The sequence below is a fragment of the Durio zibethinus genome, chromosome 1, assembly GCF_047325235.1.
Source record: "Durio zibethinus cultivar Kanyao isolate XHJ-2024 chromosome 1, ASM4732523v1, whole genome shotgun sequence".
Taxonomy (NCBI): Eukaryota; Viridiplantae; Streptophyta; class Magnoliopsida; order Malvales; family Malvaceae; genus Durio; species Durio zibethinus.
The window spans coordinates 333353-351683 of NC_143162.1; the positions used below are offsets into that span (position 1 = coordinate 333353).

The window sequence follows — 18331 nt, forward strand, 5'->3', positions numbered from 1 at the left end:
TCTATTTAATTGGCTCGAACCTAAATTCAACCGGTATGATTTAATTATATATAATTCGATTAGAAAAAATTAAAAAATTGAATTTAAAGTGATAAAATTTAATTTGATCTAAATTTGAATTGATTTTAATCTAAACTAATTTAAATTTAAATTAATCCAAATTTAAAATATTTTGAATTCAAACCTAAAATTATCCATTCTAAAATTTAAGACAAATAGGAAATGTACAATTATGATAATTAATGACTAAATTAGTATATTATCATAAAAATAAAATTATTTTATAATAATATGAAAATTACATTTTTTAGGTCTAATTAAATTTAAATGGTTACTTTTATGACACATTCATCTACATCCAACCATAAACAAATTCAAGAAGAACTAAAATAAAATTATTACAATGGCCAACCTATCACCAAGCACATAAGCCACGGCAATTATGCTTAATGCCTTCAGTTATTTTTTGAAAAGGTCGAGAGGAGCTAAAGAGATGTATTGTAATTTATTATAGTACTTAACAGAGACCACTAAATCACTTTAGACATTTAACTTAAAAATTTAAATTGAAAATAAATATGAAATATCAATTAATAAAAAATTATTAATAAAATTTTATAATGAACAAAATTAATTTTATATTTAACATAAAATGATCCGAGAGTTAATCCGATATAAAATAACTTGATACTAAAATATTTCGATCTTGAATTAACTCAAATCTAAAATAATTCAAATTTAATTTGATCTAAACTCAAATTAATTCAACTTAAAAATATATCAAATACAAAATAATTAAGTTATTTTCTATTTGAACCTTACCTAATTTAAAATCAAAATAATTCAAATATTAAATGATTCAATTATTTTTTAATCTTCAACCAAATCCAAACTCGGAATCTATATTTTTTTTAACCTAAAATAATTTAACCTAAACCTAATCTAAGTAACCCATTTACCCCTCTATTTAGGATAAACATTGGGCTTTGTCTTAGTTTTCTTTGGATTTTGGTCTAAATTAACTCATCATCTAACGATAGTTGCAATGAAAATTTATGCCAATAAACTTATGTTAAGCTTTCATTTTTGCTTTTTTTTTTTTTTTTATAGAAGTAAAAAACAAAAGTAGTATCGAAATATAAAAGAAACAAAACTTTTGAAGAATTATAATTTTAAAATTTTACTTTCATGGATAACAATATGCATCACTTTATTTCAATATTAAAATTCATTTTTTGAATTAATATTTTATTCCTTTATAGTAATTACTGAGGAATTAATAGCAAATAACATAAGTAAAACCAATAGAGCTTCAGTTATTTCAAATATTTTCAATCTAAAAGAACTTTCTAACATTTGAATAATACTAAAAAAAATTAATGTAATTTTAGATGGAATATCTATATTAAAATTTAACATATTTTCTTTGAAAATGTTAATTAACATTCAAATGACCTGAGATTACATTCCGTTCATGTCAAGATGTTGGGTCGAAATCAACATTGAAACTTTTGAGCTTTTGTAGTTTCAGCCCCCTTCTTTGGGCAAAGTTTTGTTCTATCACTGAAACTCCAAATGACCGATCAATACGGAAATATCAAGAGTTAATGGGCGAGCAAACTGCTAAAGAGAAAGAGATTTTGGCGTATATTCTGATGATAATTTAAGATATAATATAATGGTCAAATATTAAAATTAATATGACATAAAAATTATATGATTTAAAATTTTAATCATCATTATATATAAATTTTAAAAAATTAAAAAATATATTTTATATTTTTATGTTAATATAAATTATAATATATAATTTTTATATAAAATATGATAAAAATACATAAATATTAATATTTTATATTATATAAATATATAAATCACAAGATTTAATAAAAACTGATTGAAATTTCTCTCATCTAACATTAATATAAATTCAAAATTTGTGCTTTTCTTGATGTTAATTTCCTCGTAGAAAAGATTTTAAATTTAAATTTTAAAAACTTGAGTACTTTTTAAAATTTGTTTCATCTAGTCTATTGGTAATTTCTTGGGTTTTGTTCCAATGCTTCTTTGGTCTTGCATCAGATTTCCTTTGTACTAAGATCCGTGTGTAAATTCACTAACCATCAACTTGACTTGTGTGTTAGCGATAAGTCATAACTTTAATATAATTAGTCACCCAACTTAACAAAAACTATTTTGTACACTTTTATTGGCTAGTCCTTTTCATGGTAGATTTACTCTATATTTTCTACAATTTTACAATTGAAATTGGGGAACACCACATTGCAAATTGCCAATTGTACAGTGAATGTGGGGTTATGTTTGCAAATGCATGCATCTAATGTTAGCAAAAGTACAGACAAGACCTGTCGAAGCATTGAGATCCGTACTACTTAAGTATTAAATACTATAAAAGATTGACAATGTCAATTTAGAATATTGTCAAAATGTCGTGAGTGAAGTGCTAATTAACCAAGTCCTGCTATGCTTGGAAACAATGTCCTTGTCACTATCAACGGGCGCCGAATTAATTAATTAGAATATTTTATCAGAAAGAAATTTTGGAACCACTTGTTTTGACCCATTGGTTCTATCCTTGGGTTAGTATGATCCTCCAATTGCGGATAGATTTCTTCTGATATATATAAAAAAAATTTAGCAATCCATTGCATCAAGAAAGACGTACTAAAAAACAACAGTTAGTTTTAGCAGAGTTTTGTGGCAATTGAATTTATTGAAAATATAATCTATGGTGGTCAAGCTCTTTTTGTGGTTTTTTTTTTTTTTTTAATTTTTAAAGACTAACTTGTTTCATAGTTTTAATCTATATAAAAGGAAAAAGAAACATTTTCATTGGGCGATAGACTTGACGTCGAGTGCAATCAATCGAAAGAAAACGAACGAGCTCTCTTGATCGACGAATGCATCTCTTTCTATAGTTTCTTCGAACGTTTGATGGATTAATAATTATTCTTCTATTCCGCTAGTCGAAATTTATTACCACAGAAATATATAGAAACTAACGGAGAAGTTGTCGGATAATTATCAACCGCTACATTTATGACATGGCTTATATAAATGCTTGCATGGGGATGGAGCTGAGAAGATCATTCGAATCGAGGCTAATACATTATAGGATCACTCTGATTAGCTAACAAGGTCGGCTGGGGTATGCAGGGTCCTCGGAAAACCATTGGCATGAATCTAGCCACCAGGCAGTCTCTGCTGTTAATGTCCAAAAGATCATGTAAATCATCCCAAAGGAAGCATTTGGTACATATTATATATATACTTTCATTTATCATCGTTAATGTCATTGTGAAGATTTTTCTTTAATACTTTTTCTTTTTGTTGGTCTCATTGTTCAATTTGGTACGTACGAAGAGGAGAAGAGCCACTGAAATTTTAAACAGGAGGATGGAAAGGCTAAAAGAGGAGATGGAGGAGATTAGCAAGGAACAGGAAAGCATAAGAAAGGAGCAAAGAGAAGTGAAAACAAAACTGGAAATGGTAGAGTTGGAACGTGTGCAACTCCGAAGAGAGACTGATTTTATAACATTGCAAAGTCTCAACACCCAACTTCGACTTTCTCTTATGTTTCAAATCCTTAAAGCACGAGAGGTCAATAATTTCACCCAAGCTGCTGCCCTTACTCAGATTCTCCGGTTAGAATTAATTCCCTTATTAATGTCCTTTTTCCTTCCTACTTTCTATTATTCTTTACTTTATACTATAACTTAAGGAAGTAAAATGAAATACTATGGCAAAAAAAAAAAATACAAATGATAATAAGAAAATATAATAGAAGCATATTTTTACCATTAAAATTAGAAAAATGTTTCTTAAACTTCATGATTATATACTTATCAATAATTTTCACTAATTCTTTCCCTTTTTATATAAATTGCAGTGAAGTTATAGCAAAACAAAGCAAGGAAAAGTAGTAATTGGCTCTAGCTTGCTGCTTTAGTTTCAAGCAAGCTGCTTTTCTGCGTGGCAGAGGACATGCAATATAATTAACCCATTAGTAACTACTTTTGGTCGCAATTTATTTCCTGTTGAGAAGAGAATAAAAAATCAATTGTGACTCATCTTTTTTGAGCCTTTATAAGATGTATATTTTGATTTTTTTTTTTTTTTTTTTGCTAAATCAGTATGATTTTGTTAATAAAGGAATGAGTTACAAAATGTCTCCCATCCGAACAAACCACCCGACTTTATACCATTACATAAAAGTCAGCCAGTTCTACAATGTATCATAACAGTATCCTGTTAAAAGCAGTAGAATTCTCTGATAGTCCTCATTTCAAACTGCCACCAAGCTGTAAACACATTCATTCTTTCCACCTCTGCTTTTGCCAATGAATCAGCCATCCCATTTTCCTCTCTGTATATATTTGTTACTTTCACATTTCCCACCTCTTGTATCAATCTGTCAATATCATGAAGAATCTGCCATAGTTTCCATGGCCTATTTTCCACCTTTTGGCACCAGTTTACTGCTACTTTGGAGTCTGATTCAATGATCAAGCCAGCTTTATTTTTCCATTCCGTATTGCAGAATACTTCCAAAGCCATTTTGATATTTCTCTTTGTTTCAGGTCACTTTGATATGCTATTGTTTAATCTTTCTTTCTTTTTTCCTTAATAAATGGCTGTCGCATTTTTATTTATTTTTTGTTTTGTCATTTTGTGAAATTAGATGAAATTGGATTTTGTACCATTGACTACAACTTGGGTTTGATGAAATTGGAATTGCCTTTATCTTTTCCTACTCTTATTCATTGCTATGGGTTAACTAAATACTTTATTTGTTTTGAATTGTTCACTTGTGTAATTGGCTTGTCTATTTCACTTGTTACAAATTGATCAATTTATTAGCTTATTATGGGTTGATCAATGTATTAGTTTTGAATTGTTTTGCTCTCATGGCTCTCTCGGAATCATCGTAATCTATTCCAATGAAATTACATGAACAAACGACATTCATTGGTTTTATTTGATGTGAAATATTTTAAAAGGAAAAGGACTTAGGAATTATGTTATAGGTGATAAAAAATGTTCGAAAGCTCTTGATGGATTGAAAAATTTTGTGTCTAAATATGAACAATAGGAGATTAATAATAGCAAAATTGTTACTTAGATTGCTAATACTTTTACTTATTCAATTAGTATGCAACTTGGGAAATTTGACACTGCTAAGGAGGTTTAGGATTTTCTTGAAAAATATTATGTTCAAACTGATTTTGCTCGAAGATATAAACTTAAAATAGATCTTGCTACTTCGAAAACAAAGAAAGGGACAATCAATTTCTAATTTTCGTTATGAAATGTCAATTATTTGGGACCACTTAGCTCTTATAGAACCTAAATGGACTGTTGATGCATAATTATATTACCGATACAGAGAAGAAAGTCATCTTGCACAATTCATAATGGCACTTCAAGATGATTTTGAGTCTATTCGTGCTTTTATTCTACATTGTATCCCTTCTCCTTTTGTTGATGTTGTTTTATTAGAATTGATGACAGAAGAAACTAGGAGAGGCATCCTCAATCAATCCAAAGAAAGGGATGATACTATTTTAATGGTTGCTGCACGTATAAAAAAATTTATCTCCAATTCATTTGGCTCATCTCAATGAAATGGTTCTTCTAAAATTGAATGTTACTATTGTCACGAGTTGGGACATACAATGCATAATTTTTTAGAATTGAAAAAGAAATTTGGCTTGCATAAAATAGGGTAAACTGCTGTTGTGACATTGTTTACAAAAAATTTTAATGTTAACTCTCACTTCATTATAGATCAAACTCAAGAGATTATTCGACAGGTTATTTCTAATATGAGTAACAACTCTATAAGTAATAATTTTTCTAAATCTGCATTGTCAACTACTCTAGGTACTAATTATAAGGATTGGATCATTGATTCTAGAGCTTTTAATCATATGACTTTTGATAATTCTATCTTTTGACTCTTTAAGTCTTATTACTTGTTCACCTTTTATTCATATTGCTAATGGTTCAAATATGTCTGCTACTTATATTCACTCTGTCTCAAGTTCTCAAAATGTTTCTTTTGATAATGTTCTTTTGGTTTCATCACTTTCCATGAATTTGTTCTATGTTGATTAATTATGTGATCAAGGTCTTAATTTCATTTTTCACTCTCGTAGTTGTATGGTGTAGGATTGTTGCATGGGAAAAGTAGTTGGGACAGGCTGTAAAATTGAAATATTACTTGTTTTGGAAAACCTACATGTGTCATATCATCCTTTTGGTCAATTTGATCATCCTTTTATGCGAAAATCCTTATTAGTTTCTAGTGTTCATAAGCTTTAATCTTTTTCCCTCTGGCATCGTAGGTTAAGATATGTTTCTTATTCTAGACTTCAATATTTGGTATCTTGTGGCAAGTTAGGTTATGTTAAGTCAGAAATGTCCAATAATTGTATCGATTACAAATTAGCAAAACAGTCTACTTTACCTTTTAATAAAACTGAATCAGTTTCTTTATCTTCTTTTGATTTTGTTCATTCTGATATATGGGGCTTATTTTATTTGTTTGCTATAAAAGGGTTCTTGTTATTATGTTATTTTTATTTATGATTATTCGAGGTACATTTGAATTTATTTGTTTCAACATTGTTCAGATTTACTTAAAATTTATCAAGATTTTTCTGCCATGATTCAAACACAATTTTTTTAAAAAATAATTAAACTTTTTTGTGCTGATTCTGTCGGAGAATATCAATCAAGTAATTTAAAAGAGTTCTAGCTTTTCAAAGTACTATTCTTGAATTATTTTGTATTGATACACCACAACATAATGGTATTGCTGAAAGAAAACATCATCATATCATGGAAACCACTAGAGCCTTATTGTTATCTTCATTGGTTCCTAAGAAATTTTGTGAGGATGCTGTAGTTACTTCAGTTTATATTATTAATCATATTCATTCTTTTGTCATTAGTGAAATTTTTCCTTTTGAATGCTTGTATAACAATACTCCTAATTATCCTAAGCTTTGTATTTTTGATTTTATATGTTTTGTTTCTCTTTCTAAAGTTTAGTGTGATAAATTATTTCAAAAAATTACCATTTGTGTATTTTTAGGGCATGGTATTAGACCAAAAAGATATTGTTGCTATGATCCTTTTACATAAAAACTTCGTGTTTTTCAACATGTTACGTTTTGAAAAAATATTTCGATGTATCTATTGCCTCATTTTCAAAAATCTACTAATCTTTATGAGTATTTTATCTTTTTTTTATCCTTTTGTTAATTTAAATGACTTTAATCAATCTTCTTATGTGTCCCAAAGTTCTTTAACTCTTCAACAGATTCATTGAAATTAAACTTGTGCCATCACTAACTTTACCATAAGTAATCATGCACCACCATTGTCCAATTCGTTAGAGTCGTCTATCCTAGAAATTAGACATTCAACATGTGAGCAAATTTTTTCAAAATGTTATCATGAATTTCATTATTTCTTATCTACTATTCTTTTAGTTTATGAACCTAAATCTTATCGTGAAGTAAGTTATAATCGTTTTTTGGCAAGCAGCTATGAAAGAAGAATTAGATGCCTTCAAGAAAACTTATATTTGAGACCTTGTTGATTTACCTATTAAAAAATCTGTAATAGATTGTAAGTTAATGTACAAGGTGAAAACTAAATCAAATGGGTCTATCGAGAGATATAAAGTTAGGTTAGTTGCAAAAGGATTTACACAGGAGTATGGTATTGATTATAAAGAAATCTTTGTTCTTGTAGCTCACATGACTTTTGTTCGAACTTTTATAGTTATTGCTTCTATTTGAGAATGGGTTTTATCACAAATGGATGTAAAAAATGCTTTTTTTAATGGAGATCCTCGTGAAAAGTTTATATAAAACCTCTCCCTAGATTTTTTTACCAAACTAATCAAGTGTGCAAGCTTTGACGAGCTTTATATGGTCTTATACAAGCACTGCATGCTTGGTTTGAGAAATTCAATACTGCTATGCTTGACTCTAAATTTATACAGAGTCTTTATCATTCAACATTGTTTATTCATCGATATAAAAGAGATATTGTATTTTTGCTTCTCTATGTTAATGATATAGTGATAACTCGAGATGATAACTTTGGTATTCAAAATATAAAAATTCATCTTAGCCAAACTTTTGAAATGAAAGATCTTGGTCCATTACGATATTTTCTAAGAATTGAAGTTGATAATTCCTCGTATGGATATGTTTTGTCTAAAGTGAAATGTGTTTCTGATCTTATTTCTAAAGCTAACTTATCTTATAATAAAATTGTTGACACTACTTTTGAAACTAACGTCAAAATGAAAGTTATTGATGGAGAACTTCTCAATGATGCTACTTTGTATAGGTAGTTGGTTGGTAGTCTTATATATTTGATAGTTACAAGACCTACTATTAGTCATACAGTTCAAGTTACAAGCCAATTTATTATAGCACATTAGACAATTCACTTTGCTATAGTTCTTAAGATATTGAGATATTTGCGAGGAACACTACATAAACGTTTGTTGTTCTCACCAACTTTTAAACCTGAACTTTGTGCTTTTTTTTTTTTTAATTAGGTTGGTGATGTTAATGATCAATGTTCTACAACTGGTTATTATGTTTTTCTAGGTGATTCTTTGATATCTTGCAAAAGCAAAGAATAGACAATTGTGACACTTTTAAGTAAAGCAGAGTATAGAGTTTTATCAGACACTATAGTAGAAATTAGTTGATTGTGTTGGTTACTTATGGATTTAGGTATTGACATTTCTACTTTTATCTCGCTTTTTTGTGATAGTAAGAGTGCAATTCAAATTGCTCACAATGATATTTTTCATGAATAACATATTGAAATAAATTGTCATTTCATCAGACAAGAGATACATAAAGGCACCATCATGCCACCGTATATTTTTTCTGAATCATAAGTTGTGAATCTTTTTACAAAATCTCTTTCAAGTTCACTTTTTTTTATTTAGTTTTCAAACTCTAGATGTTTCATTTCAAACCATCTTCAATTTGAGGGGACTATTAAAATGTATATTATGTTTAGTTGACTTATAAGGTTGGTGTTTATTTTTTGATATATCTCATGAGCTTTAAATTTATTTATACATTTATATATATATATATATATATGTATGTATTTACAACCTTAGAAATAATATTGTTTTTGGCTCTTCAAGTCATCAGTACATATATATATCAAGTTTAAGTTGATAACAATTTGTTTTAACTTCGGGATAACCAAGCCGCGTTGGTTTCTATGGTGTTTTAGGGATGACTATGGCTTTTTTGATCTACTAATAAATGTCGTTAAGTTTGTGCTTAGTCATATTTGAACTCCATCCGACAAGAGTATCATGAAATCCCGACAAGAACACTGCAGAACATCTAACTGATATCATGAATTCGTGATTCATGAGTATATGTAAATACTCATTTACAGACACTGCGTACACTTACAGACTTCAGATCGAGACGACCTCGCATTTAGTATATATATTAATATATATGTAAATGCTTTCTCTTCTATATATAATAAGGAACGTTTGATTGCAAGGGTAGAGGCAGCTTCGATTTGATCACTTTGGTTGCCGTAGCCGTCGTCGTCATCGTTTTCTTTTTACATATGACGATTTGAATTTGGATCTCTCTAAATTATCACTTAAAAAAAAAAAAAGAATAACAACTGTTAAGTGTGAAATATTGCTTAATTAAAACTACGCTATTGATCTTGATACTGGACGGCAGGATACAAATATTGAATAGGTATAAAAAAAAAGGTTTAACACATTAAGCCTTGCAACACGTACGTATAGATTCCTTACAAATCATGTTGTTGGTTGAGTCATTGGTCATGAAGGCAGTTGCACCATGACAGAGGCTTTCAACTCAAACAATGCCCAGTTCATGTCCTAAAATTAACGACGGTGAGAAAAGCATTCATTTGACCTTCGCTCTTGATGGTTGAATGTTCACAATACATGTGACCATGACTTATAGAAATGCGCAGAGATTTGATAGGTCTCCCGTGAATGAAATGAAAGAAAAGTCGCCTCCCCCGCAGCGTTAAGCTCTTTTCCCTTAACGGAGAGTATGAAAGAACTTGGAGTTGCCGCTCTTGGTGTTTTGGCATTTGCAATAGTAAGTTGAGTAGGGGCATGCCTTAAGAATAGGACTCTGTCTCTCGGGTATCTATCAACATATAGAGATCCTGGCTCTGTCGCTGCATAGAGTTATCTTCCTATTCAATCTCCGAGTTCGATTCAACCCCCCTAATTGGTCGAGTAAATAGGGAAGGTATAGGTTTGCTATGAATGACCCAGTATCTAATGCTGGTAAAAGCATCCGCAAAAGAACATTCTCCCGTGCTTCTAGACATGCTGAGCTTCATATATTCATGTACAATAAAAGGGAGATTGATTCTGTGAAAGATAGGATCAGTAAATGGAAATTCACTGAGATTTCATCTTTGTGAGATCTTCAGTAGAGGTACCGAAGGTGTCCTTCATACCCAGTAACGCAATTGCAATCAGTATAGGAAATAAGTGATGCAATATTTCTTTCTTACTTTTTTTTACTTGTTTAAGCAGAACCATGTGCCATTCAATGGGACAATGTCTCCCATGTAGTATAGTGTTTCTTTCCATACCTGGCTTCAGACCAAATTCTTCATGTTACCATAAGTCATAAGCAAAAGTCAAAGTCCGTTTCGAGATTTTTTTTTAAATAACAAAATTCAAAAAATCAAGCAAAAATTTCAAAATATCCCCAAAAATAATAAAAAAATCCTCAAAATCTCAATTTAAAAATAAACTTAAAATCCAAACTATAAAAAATTAGATAAAAAATTATAAAATTAAAATTAAAATAAAAACATTGATACAAATATGCACTTAATCAAATACAATAAATATGACTCAATTATTAATTTTGTGATGGTAAAGAATAAAATATATAATTATATTAATTAATTATAGTCAAACGTGAAAATTTATTAATTTTTATCCTTATATTTTATTTATACTATTATTTTATAATTTCAATAAAATAAAAAAAAGAAAGCATGCTTAATTAAATTTAATAATCTATTTGAAATATTTAATTATTTTATACATAGTATACTTATTGTATAAGAAATGATATAATTCATGAAAATTATATTCATATTTAATTTTTTAATATAGTTTTTGAAAAATAGAGATTCCAAGCTAATTCTTTGATTAATATATATAAGAATATTTATCATTAAATAAAATGCTTTAAGTGATAATTTCATCTTTTAACTTATATTTTATCTTATTATAATAAATTATTAAGAGATTTAATTAATTATATCAATTAAAATATAAAAAAATAAATATTTTTAAAAAATAAAATCAATTTAAATAAAAAAATTGTCCCACAACGAGCAAAGTTTCTAATTATAGTTAATAAAAATCCAAATCTATATATTCATGCATCAAATGAAGTGATAAGGATTGGTGGATTGTTTTTTGTCTTTGAGAATATGATTGATGGATTGTTAATTTTAGGATTGAATTTTGTAAATTGGTTTTAGCTTTTCCTGAGAGTGATTGTCACACACACAGACATGGGAGTGATTGTAAATTGATTTTTAATAAAAATATAAAGATGAAATTCCTTAAATTTAGGATAAAAGACTAAAATCATTAAATTAAAATAATAAAAGATCATATTCAAACTTCTCAAAATTAATATTCTTTTTGTCTCAAACATATATTTCATTGATTTTTATGAAATTAAAAAAGTTGATTTCAATATATTTAATATTAAAATTAAGACATTATAATTTTAATATTAAAAAATAAAAATTATAAAAAATCACTTTAAAAATAAAATTTTAAAATATTGAAAAACAATTTTAAAATATCCAAATTAAAAAAAAAAGGCCAAAATAATGCGATATCCGTAACAAGTGCCAATGTTTTCGGCCAAAAAATTGCATTGGTTCTTTTTTTGTGGGCCAACGATAAAAATTTCAATAAGATTGGGTCCCATATAATAAAAATATTTATTTATGCATATAATATATCAGCACTAAAACTCTATAGAGTCGCGCGATTCCTTACGACTATCCGTCCATACTGATGTATCGCAACGCTCGACATTGGGCCGCCCAACGTTGGACTTTGGCGTGCAACTTTCGTTTCTGTTTATTTATTTATTTTTCTTTTTAATACACACCTTTTCTCTATCTATCTCGCGCGACTCCAATTATCTCCTTGTGTATATTTATATGCACGTGGACTAGCAACCATGAATGCTTTCCTTGTTGCTAAAATAAATCCATGGACGACTTGATTGAGCAATTTTTGGGCGAAAACGAGCCTCCTTACTCCCAGAACCGCCCTACAGAAACCTGCTCTGATAATAATGAACATGTAAGTTTTAACCTCATAGATTATATGCGTATAGATCTGTAAACTTAATAATCTTATGATTTTCAGGATATCCTAGGGCATGTGACTGTGGGTGATTTTTTTTTTTAGAATAGAAAACATAAATTGAAGCTATATTTCAATTTGATTGTGTAGATATTCAAGGTTGGTTTTTTTTTTTTTTTTTGCCTTTTCAGGGTTGGGGATCTGTGCTGAACTGGTCTCAAAGAATGAGCGGTGGAGCTGTTCCAAACCAGATCTCTAACGTAGGCACACCACAAGCATCTCAATCTCCAAATATTTCCAACGGTTCTCTTTTGAAAAGAAACGTATCAAGTTTATCTAAACCAGATGAACGAACTCAGAGGAAAAGGGAAATTGATCAGGCATATCGGCAAAGATGTAAGGTGAGTATAACATCTCTTCTAATCTCATTTATTTTGCAAGAATTTGTGTCCTACCTTAAGGAAAAAAAGGATTGAATTTCATGCTATTTTCATTCCGGTTTTTGTTTTTGATACTGAAAATAGAATGTGAACCATTTGAACTTATTACTAATTTAATTACCGATACCATTCATCTGTGAAAAGTTTAACTTTGATTGTCCTAATTTGAAAATGCAAATGCACAGGTCTAAAGAGTTGTCTGCATATTCAAAATGTTGTTTTAAAAGAAGAAAGTAATCATTATATGTCTTAGAGCTTAGAGAAGTGAGTGAGAGATTAAAAAGCTAGTTTTAAAAGTAAATCCCAATGTACATAATGATTTTGTAGCTCTTTCTCTTTATGAGGATTGGTGAGTAGGGATGGGTAATTTGAGTCATGAATGATATGTCTGTTTCCTTCCTTTCTACACAGCATCTCAAAATGTCGATGCAAGAGGATTTGGTGAACCTCAAGGGAGAAAATGAATCTTTAAATAAAGAGAATGAATCCTTAAGAATGGATAATTCTTTGATGAATCAGACTTTGAGAGATCAAGAAAAAAAGATTGGTCAGTTGGGGAATGATCTTAATAAGGTTAAGAGCGAGTATGAGAAGCAAAATGTTCTTGTGCAAACACTTTCTGGGATTTTAGTAAGTCTCTACTACCCTCTACTCTCAGTATATATGTCAAATCTCTTTTTCATTTCACTTGAAGAAAATAAGGGTTATACTCCTTATTGGTTATGATACTGAGAAAAGATATTGGCTTTCGAGGTACTCATCTTAAGATACTATTATATGTTGCTACAACTCTTCATTTTTATTGAAGTATTTATGTTTGACAAATATTCATCAAAAATGGGTATGGTGGTCCAACCCTCCAAATATATGGAGAAAGTTGGAAAGCATTGAACGTACATGCGTGGGAGAAATACCTGGATCTGACTCTCACCACTAAATTCGAGAAACATAGGGTACTAGTGAAGTAGTGATATTAGAATAATAGTTTAACTTTAAATTTTGGTATCGATATTATTTGTAATATGTTTGACTGAGTTTGGTGTCACGAGTCTGGTGATTTTAGCTCAATTGATAAATTTACTAACTAATAAATTTATAAAATAATTTATTAAATCAAGAGTAGAAGTGTAAATTTGCTTTTTCTTTTTTTTTTTCCAAATCAGAATTGAGTAAAAAAACTACTCTCATTTTGTAATTGCTACAAAATTTAGGTCAATTGATGATTTTTAATGTCTTCTTTTTTTTTAATTCAGTTGTATCAAATAAATTGGTAATAAGATATTACTAAATTTATATAAAAAAGGACATTAACAATAAGGAATCTAGTAAGAGTCCATTTGAGAGCACAAGTAGGAGTGAGCAAAAGTCGGTTTGAACTAACTAGACCGATCGAAACCAAGTGAATTTGATTAATTCGATTCAGTTCATTTGGTTTTGGTTATAATTGATTTTTTAAATTGATTAAATTGGTTAACTTGATCGGTTTTCGGTTTTTAAAATTGATAACCAAACTGATCAAATTAACCAATTTTCTAATAAGTAAAAATAAAAAAATTGATATAAGTATTTTTATTTATTTATTTTTTTTTGTAAAATATTGTTGAAATTATTAAATTTTTTAGTAATTTAGTTTGAATGATATTTGAGTTTGAGTTTTATTGAATTAAATTTATGGTTAAACAATTATTTATAATAGGACGAAAAAATGATAAAAAAGCTAGGTTTTTTAACCTAACCGACCGAACCAAACTGATTTTAATCGGTTCGGTTATGGTCTGTTATTTAAAAATTTTTGGTTGATTTGATTATTTATTGAATGAAAATCGGTTAAGCCAGTTATTAATTTTTTCAAACCGAACCGACCGAGTCGATCAATTGCTCACCCCTAGGCAAGGCTGCATGGCCAAGGCCTCAACTACCTCTATGCTACATTGATGTGCTGTTCGACCAAGCCTGCAATGCTGTAGAGAGGCCGCTCTAGGCCTCCTACTACGGATATTAACTCTTATAGCATTGATCCACAAATTTTGCTCATTTATCCTTAGTTTTGAATTTTTTCTTGTTTACCCTCAAATCTATAATACAAGGAAGAATATGTCCTTGACACATATCCTTTTGACACTTTAGTTATTCTCTTTTTTTTTTTTAAAAAAAAATTTTGTGTTTTGGTTATTCTTGGTTTTATTTATTTTCTCTTCTTTTTTTTTTATAAATTTTCATTTTGGATTCAATTTTTGCTTTAGTATATTCAAGTTTTCATTTGTTTAATGTAATAAATTGTATGATAGGTAAATAAATAAATAAATAAATACAAATTGAAAAATTATTCATCCACACTGGCAGTGGAATTTTTAAACTTCACCAACGGGATTAAAAGGATGACATATACTTCGTCAAGATATAATAAAGAAGAAGTACACTTGTCAATTTTTTAATTCTGCTTGGAGAGTTTAAAAACTCCATTGATAGTGTATAGAAAACAAACTCTTATTTAATATGTTTTTGAATGATTTCTTTATCTAACGGGATAAATAAATACATAAATAATTGAGTAAAACAACTATTACTTTATTAAGTTCAAGTATGTGTAAATATATTACTATTAATTTGTAACAATAGTTATTATAATACAATTACATCAAATATATAATACAATTACAGAATATGCAAACCTTAATCGGATATCACTAATGATCATTTTCTCCACCACCCATCACCACACAGCTACCATTGCTCTTTCCTAATGAACATCATTCCACCACTAGTTCCAATTTCACTATTGGAACACTCAATCTTGTTGTCATGTTGTTTTCAGCTTTAAACCCCACACAGATCTCATTGTTGTGCTAAAGGGATCTTAAATAGTTTAATACAAGAATAAATTGCTAATAAGTTATCCAAAAACAGAATAAATTGCTAATAATTATATTGCTTAATCAGTATTTCTATTTTACCGTGCAGTGTCATTGTTGTGCTAAAGGGATCCTAAATTATTCAATTAGAATACATTGCTAATAGGTTATCCAAAAACAAAATAAATTGCTAATAATTATATTAGTTAATTGGCATTTTTATTTTATGTGCATTTTTGTACTACTCTATAAAGAGAGCTTTCAATTTGTCTTTGCCCTCAGCAGGTCTCCTACGTTTCTTGCATCTCTCTTTATTATTTTAATTAACCCCTGCTGGTGTTATGTACAAAATCATATTATTATTAACTCCAAAAATTGAAGATAGTTTATTATTGATTTCATATGGGCTCTCTTACTGGACTTTTGTTTAAATGATTATAAGCTCATTCTAAAGCACAAAATTTTTGCTCTAACGTGTTAGAGCTTAAATATGATGAAATAGATTTTTAATATAGTAGTTTTCATTGTAGGCTGATCCAGTGCGGCTGGAAAACGAAAAGCTAAAGGATGAAAATGCTTCGTTGAAGAAGAATGCCAATCTTAATAGTTACTTAGCACAGCTATCCGTGGAGAATGCAAACTTAAGAATTGAAAATAAGGTACTCAAGGTGCAGAATGATGCTTTATGTGGGAAGATTATCAGTGACAATGACAAGAAGCATGAACAAGAACAGTAAGCTGAAATACTATGTTGAAGATATGCCCCAGGTGTTCTGTTACGGGCTATATGTTTTTACTAGGTTTAACTAAATAATTGTGGACCATGCTGTTGGTTTGGTTAATAGATTTTATTCCAGACCAGGTCCCATTAGCTTGTATTTGGTTTTTAAAGTGCTGATATTACCATAAGAGGGAACGAGAGAAAGAAAGTGAGTTGTAGCATCCTATGCTCATGGATCACAGGCTGTGCATTCTGTTAGAGTAATACAAATGATGAAGGGAAGGTACTGTAGAATGGAGCGTTAAGCAATATCAAAATGAATTCTCTCTCTCTCTCCAAGGTATTCCTTAATTCTATCTTCTTCATTCTCTATTTTCCTTCTCTGTTACTATCACTTTCTGTTGAACAATTTGGCTTATATCATGTTCTTTCTCAATTGACAATATTTGCTGTATTTTATTTCCTAGCACAGCTTCTATTTCTTTGTCCTTTCTTTCTGCTCGTCTTAGTGCCCTATGTGGCTACTTTTGGCATATCTTCTGATTGCAGTTTAGCTTTCTTGTCCTTGTTCACTTTTGATCTCTCTTCTTTTCTAGACTTTCTGATCAGATCTTCCACCAATATTCTTCCTTGATCTATTTCCTTGTTCTTACACTTGATCTTTAGCCCTCTCCTCCTTTTTATGCTCTGCCCTTTCTCACTTGCCTGCAATGCAAAGGGGGAATAAGAAAAAGAATATGGTTTTCTAGTATTCTTTTCATGGATGTGTAGCTTGTGGGTAAGTCGGCCGATCTCAGCCAGTAAAATGGTACTGCTGCTGCCTTCGTTCAGTTCTGGTCTTTGAATTTGATTTTGTGTTTAAAATACCACTCTGACTGTTGTATGTATAAATTGTTGGTCAAATTTACAAACTTTAGCGGACATAAAGTTGTTGTATCATCTGTTGTTTATGCGTAGTAATTGCATAAAGAACAAGTGGTCTCCCATGAAAAAAGGGCCTTTCCATGATACGTAGATATCAGGTGGACTTTTATCAATGTATTAAGAATCTCTTTATCCAAAAAAGCAGAGTTTGTCTTCTTCCTTGTGCTTGCCTTGTTCCCAAGTAAGGATCATCCCAATAATTTAGGGATCATCCTAGGTTAATGATTCTAAACCACTTAGTGGCATTCTGGTCACACTATTAATCTCCTTAGCAAACTTCTTCACCACCATTTGCAGTGGTATCCTGTTTCTGTTGAAAGAGTAATTTATTCCTACTCATTCATAAACTCCAGAGAATAATAGTAAATAACCAATTCTTGAGAGGGAGGGTATAAAAAAAAAGGGTTTTAATGCCCTTCTTAATCTTTGTGGCATTAATGTTTGCTTTTAACTACACATGAAAATTAAGATAAAAAAACTTTCAAAATTTAATTAAATCGATATTTGATAGTTTTTAATGTTAAAAATGAAAATTAATCTAAACATATTGGTTGTTAGAAGAAAGAACATAATTTTAAATACCGGAAAAAAATCAATTTGGGAGGAAGCAAAGAGAATAATTATATATGAAAGAAATTTTTTTATATTTAAAAAGAATAGGAAAAAACAACAAATAAATAATTTAATTTAGTTGGTTTGAGGGATATAAATCAAAATTAGGTGAAAGCACAGGTGTTTCTGTTCATGGGCTTAACTCGACTCTAATGGTCTTTTTAAGTAGGTTTGAATTGGATCTAGGTCCAAACTTAACTCGAGTTGAGTCGGACTAGATACTTGGGCTTAGTTATCGGCCTAGCGCCTAAACGAGTGAAAGTAATAATTAGCAACGGTGAAAATTGGACCACGTCGGTGATAATACAAATTGATGGTACTAATAAAATTGGCAACAAACAAA

The 18331-nt window shown here is 29.5% G+C and overlaps 2 protein-coding genes across 2 annotated transcripts; both read left to right on the top strand.

Annotated features, from left to right (window-relative positions):
• Positions 1-3097: 3097 nt before the first annotated feature.
• On the top strand, positions 3098-5024 carry LOC111312960 (uncharacterized). Its single transcript, XM_022913751.2, has 3 exons — positions 3098-3273; positions 3385-3665; positions 3911-5024. Exons 1-3 carry the CDS (start codon positions 3172-3174, stop codon positions 3942-3944), a joined length of 417 nt encoding a protein of 138 aa, XP_022769486.2. The 5' UTR covers positions 3098-3171; the 3' UTR covers positions 3945-5024.
• Positions 5025-12257: 7233 nt separating this feature from the next.
• LOC111311475 (uncharacterized) lies at positions 12258-16803 on the top strand. Its single transcript, XM_089751901.1, has 4 exons — positions 12258-12436; positions 12631-12840; positions 13291-13509; positions 16262-16803. Exons 1-4 carry the CDS (start codon positions 12344-12346, stop codon positions 16466-16468), a joined length of 729 nt encoding a protein of 242 aa, XP_089608027.1. The 5' UTR covers positions 12258-12343; the 3' UTR covers positions 16469-16803.
• Positions 16804-18331: the final 1528 nt, after the last annotated feature.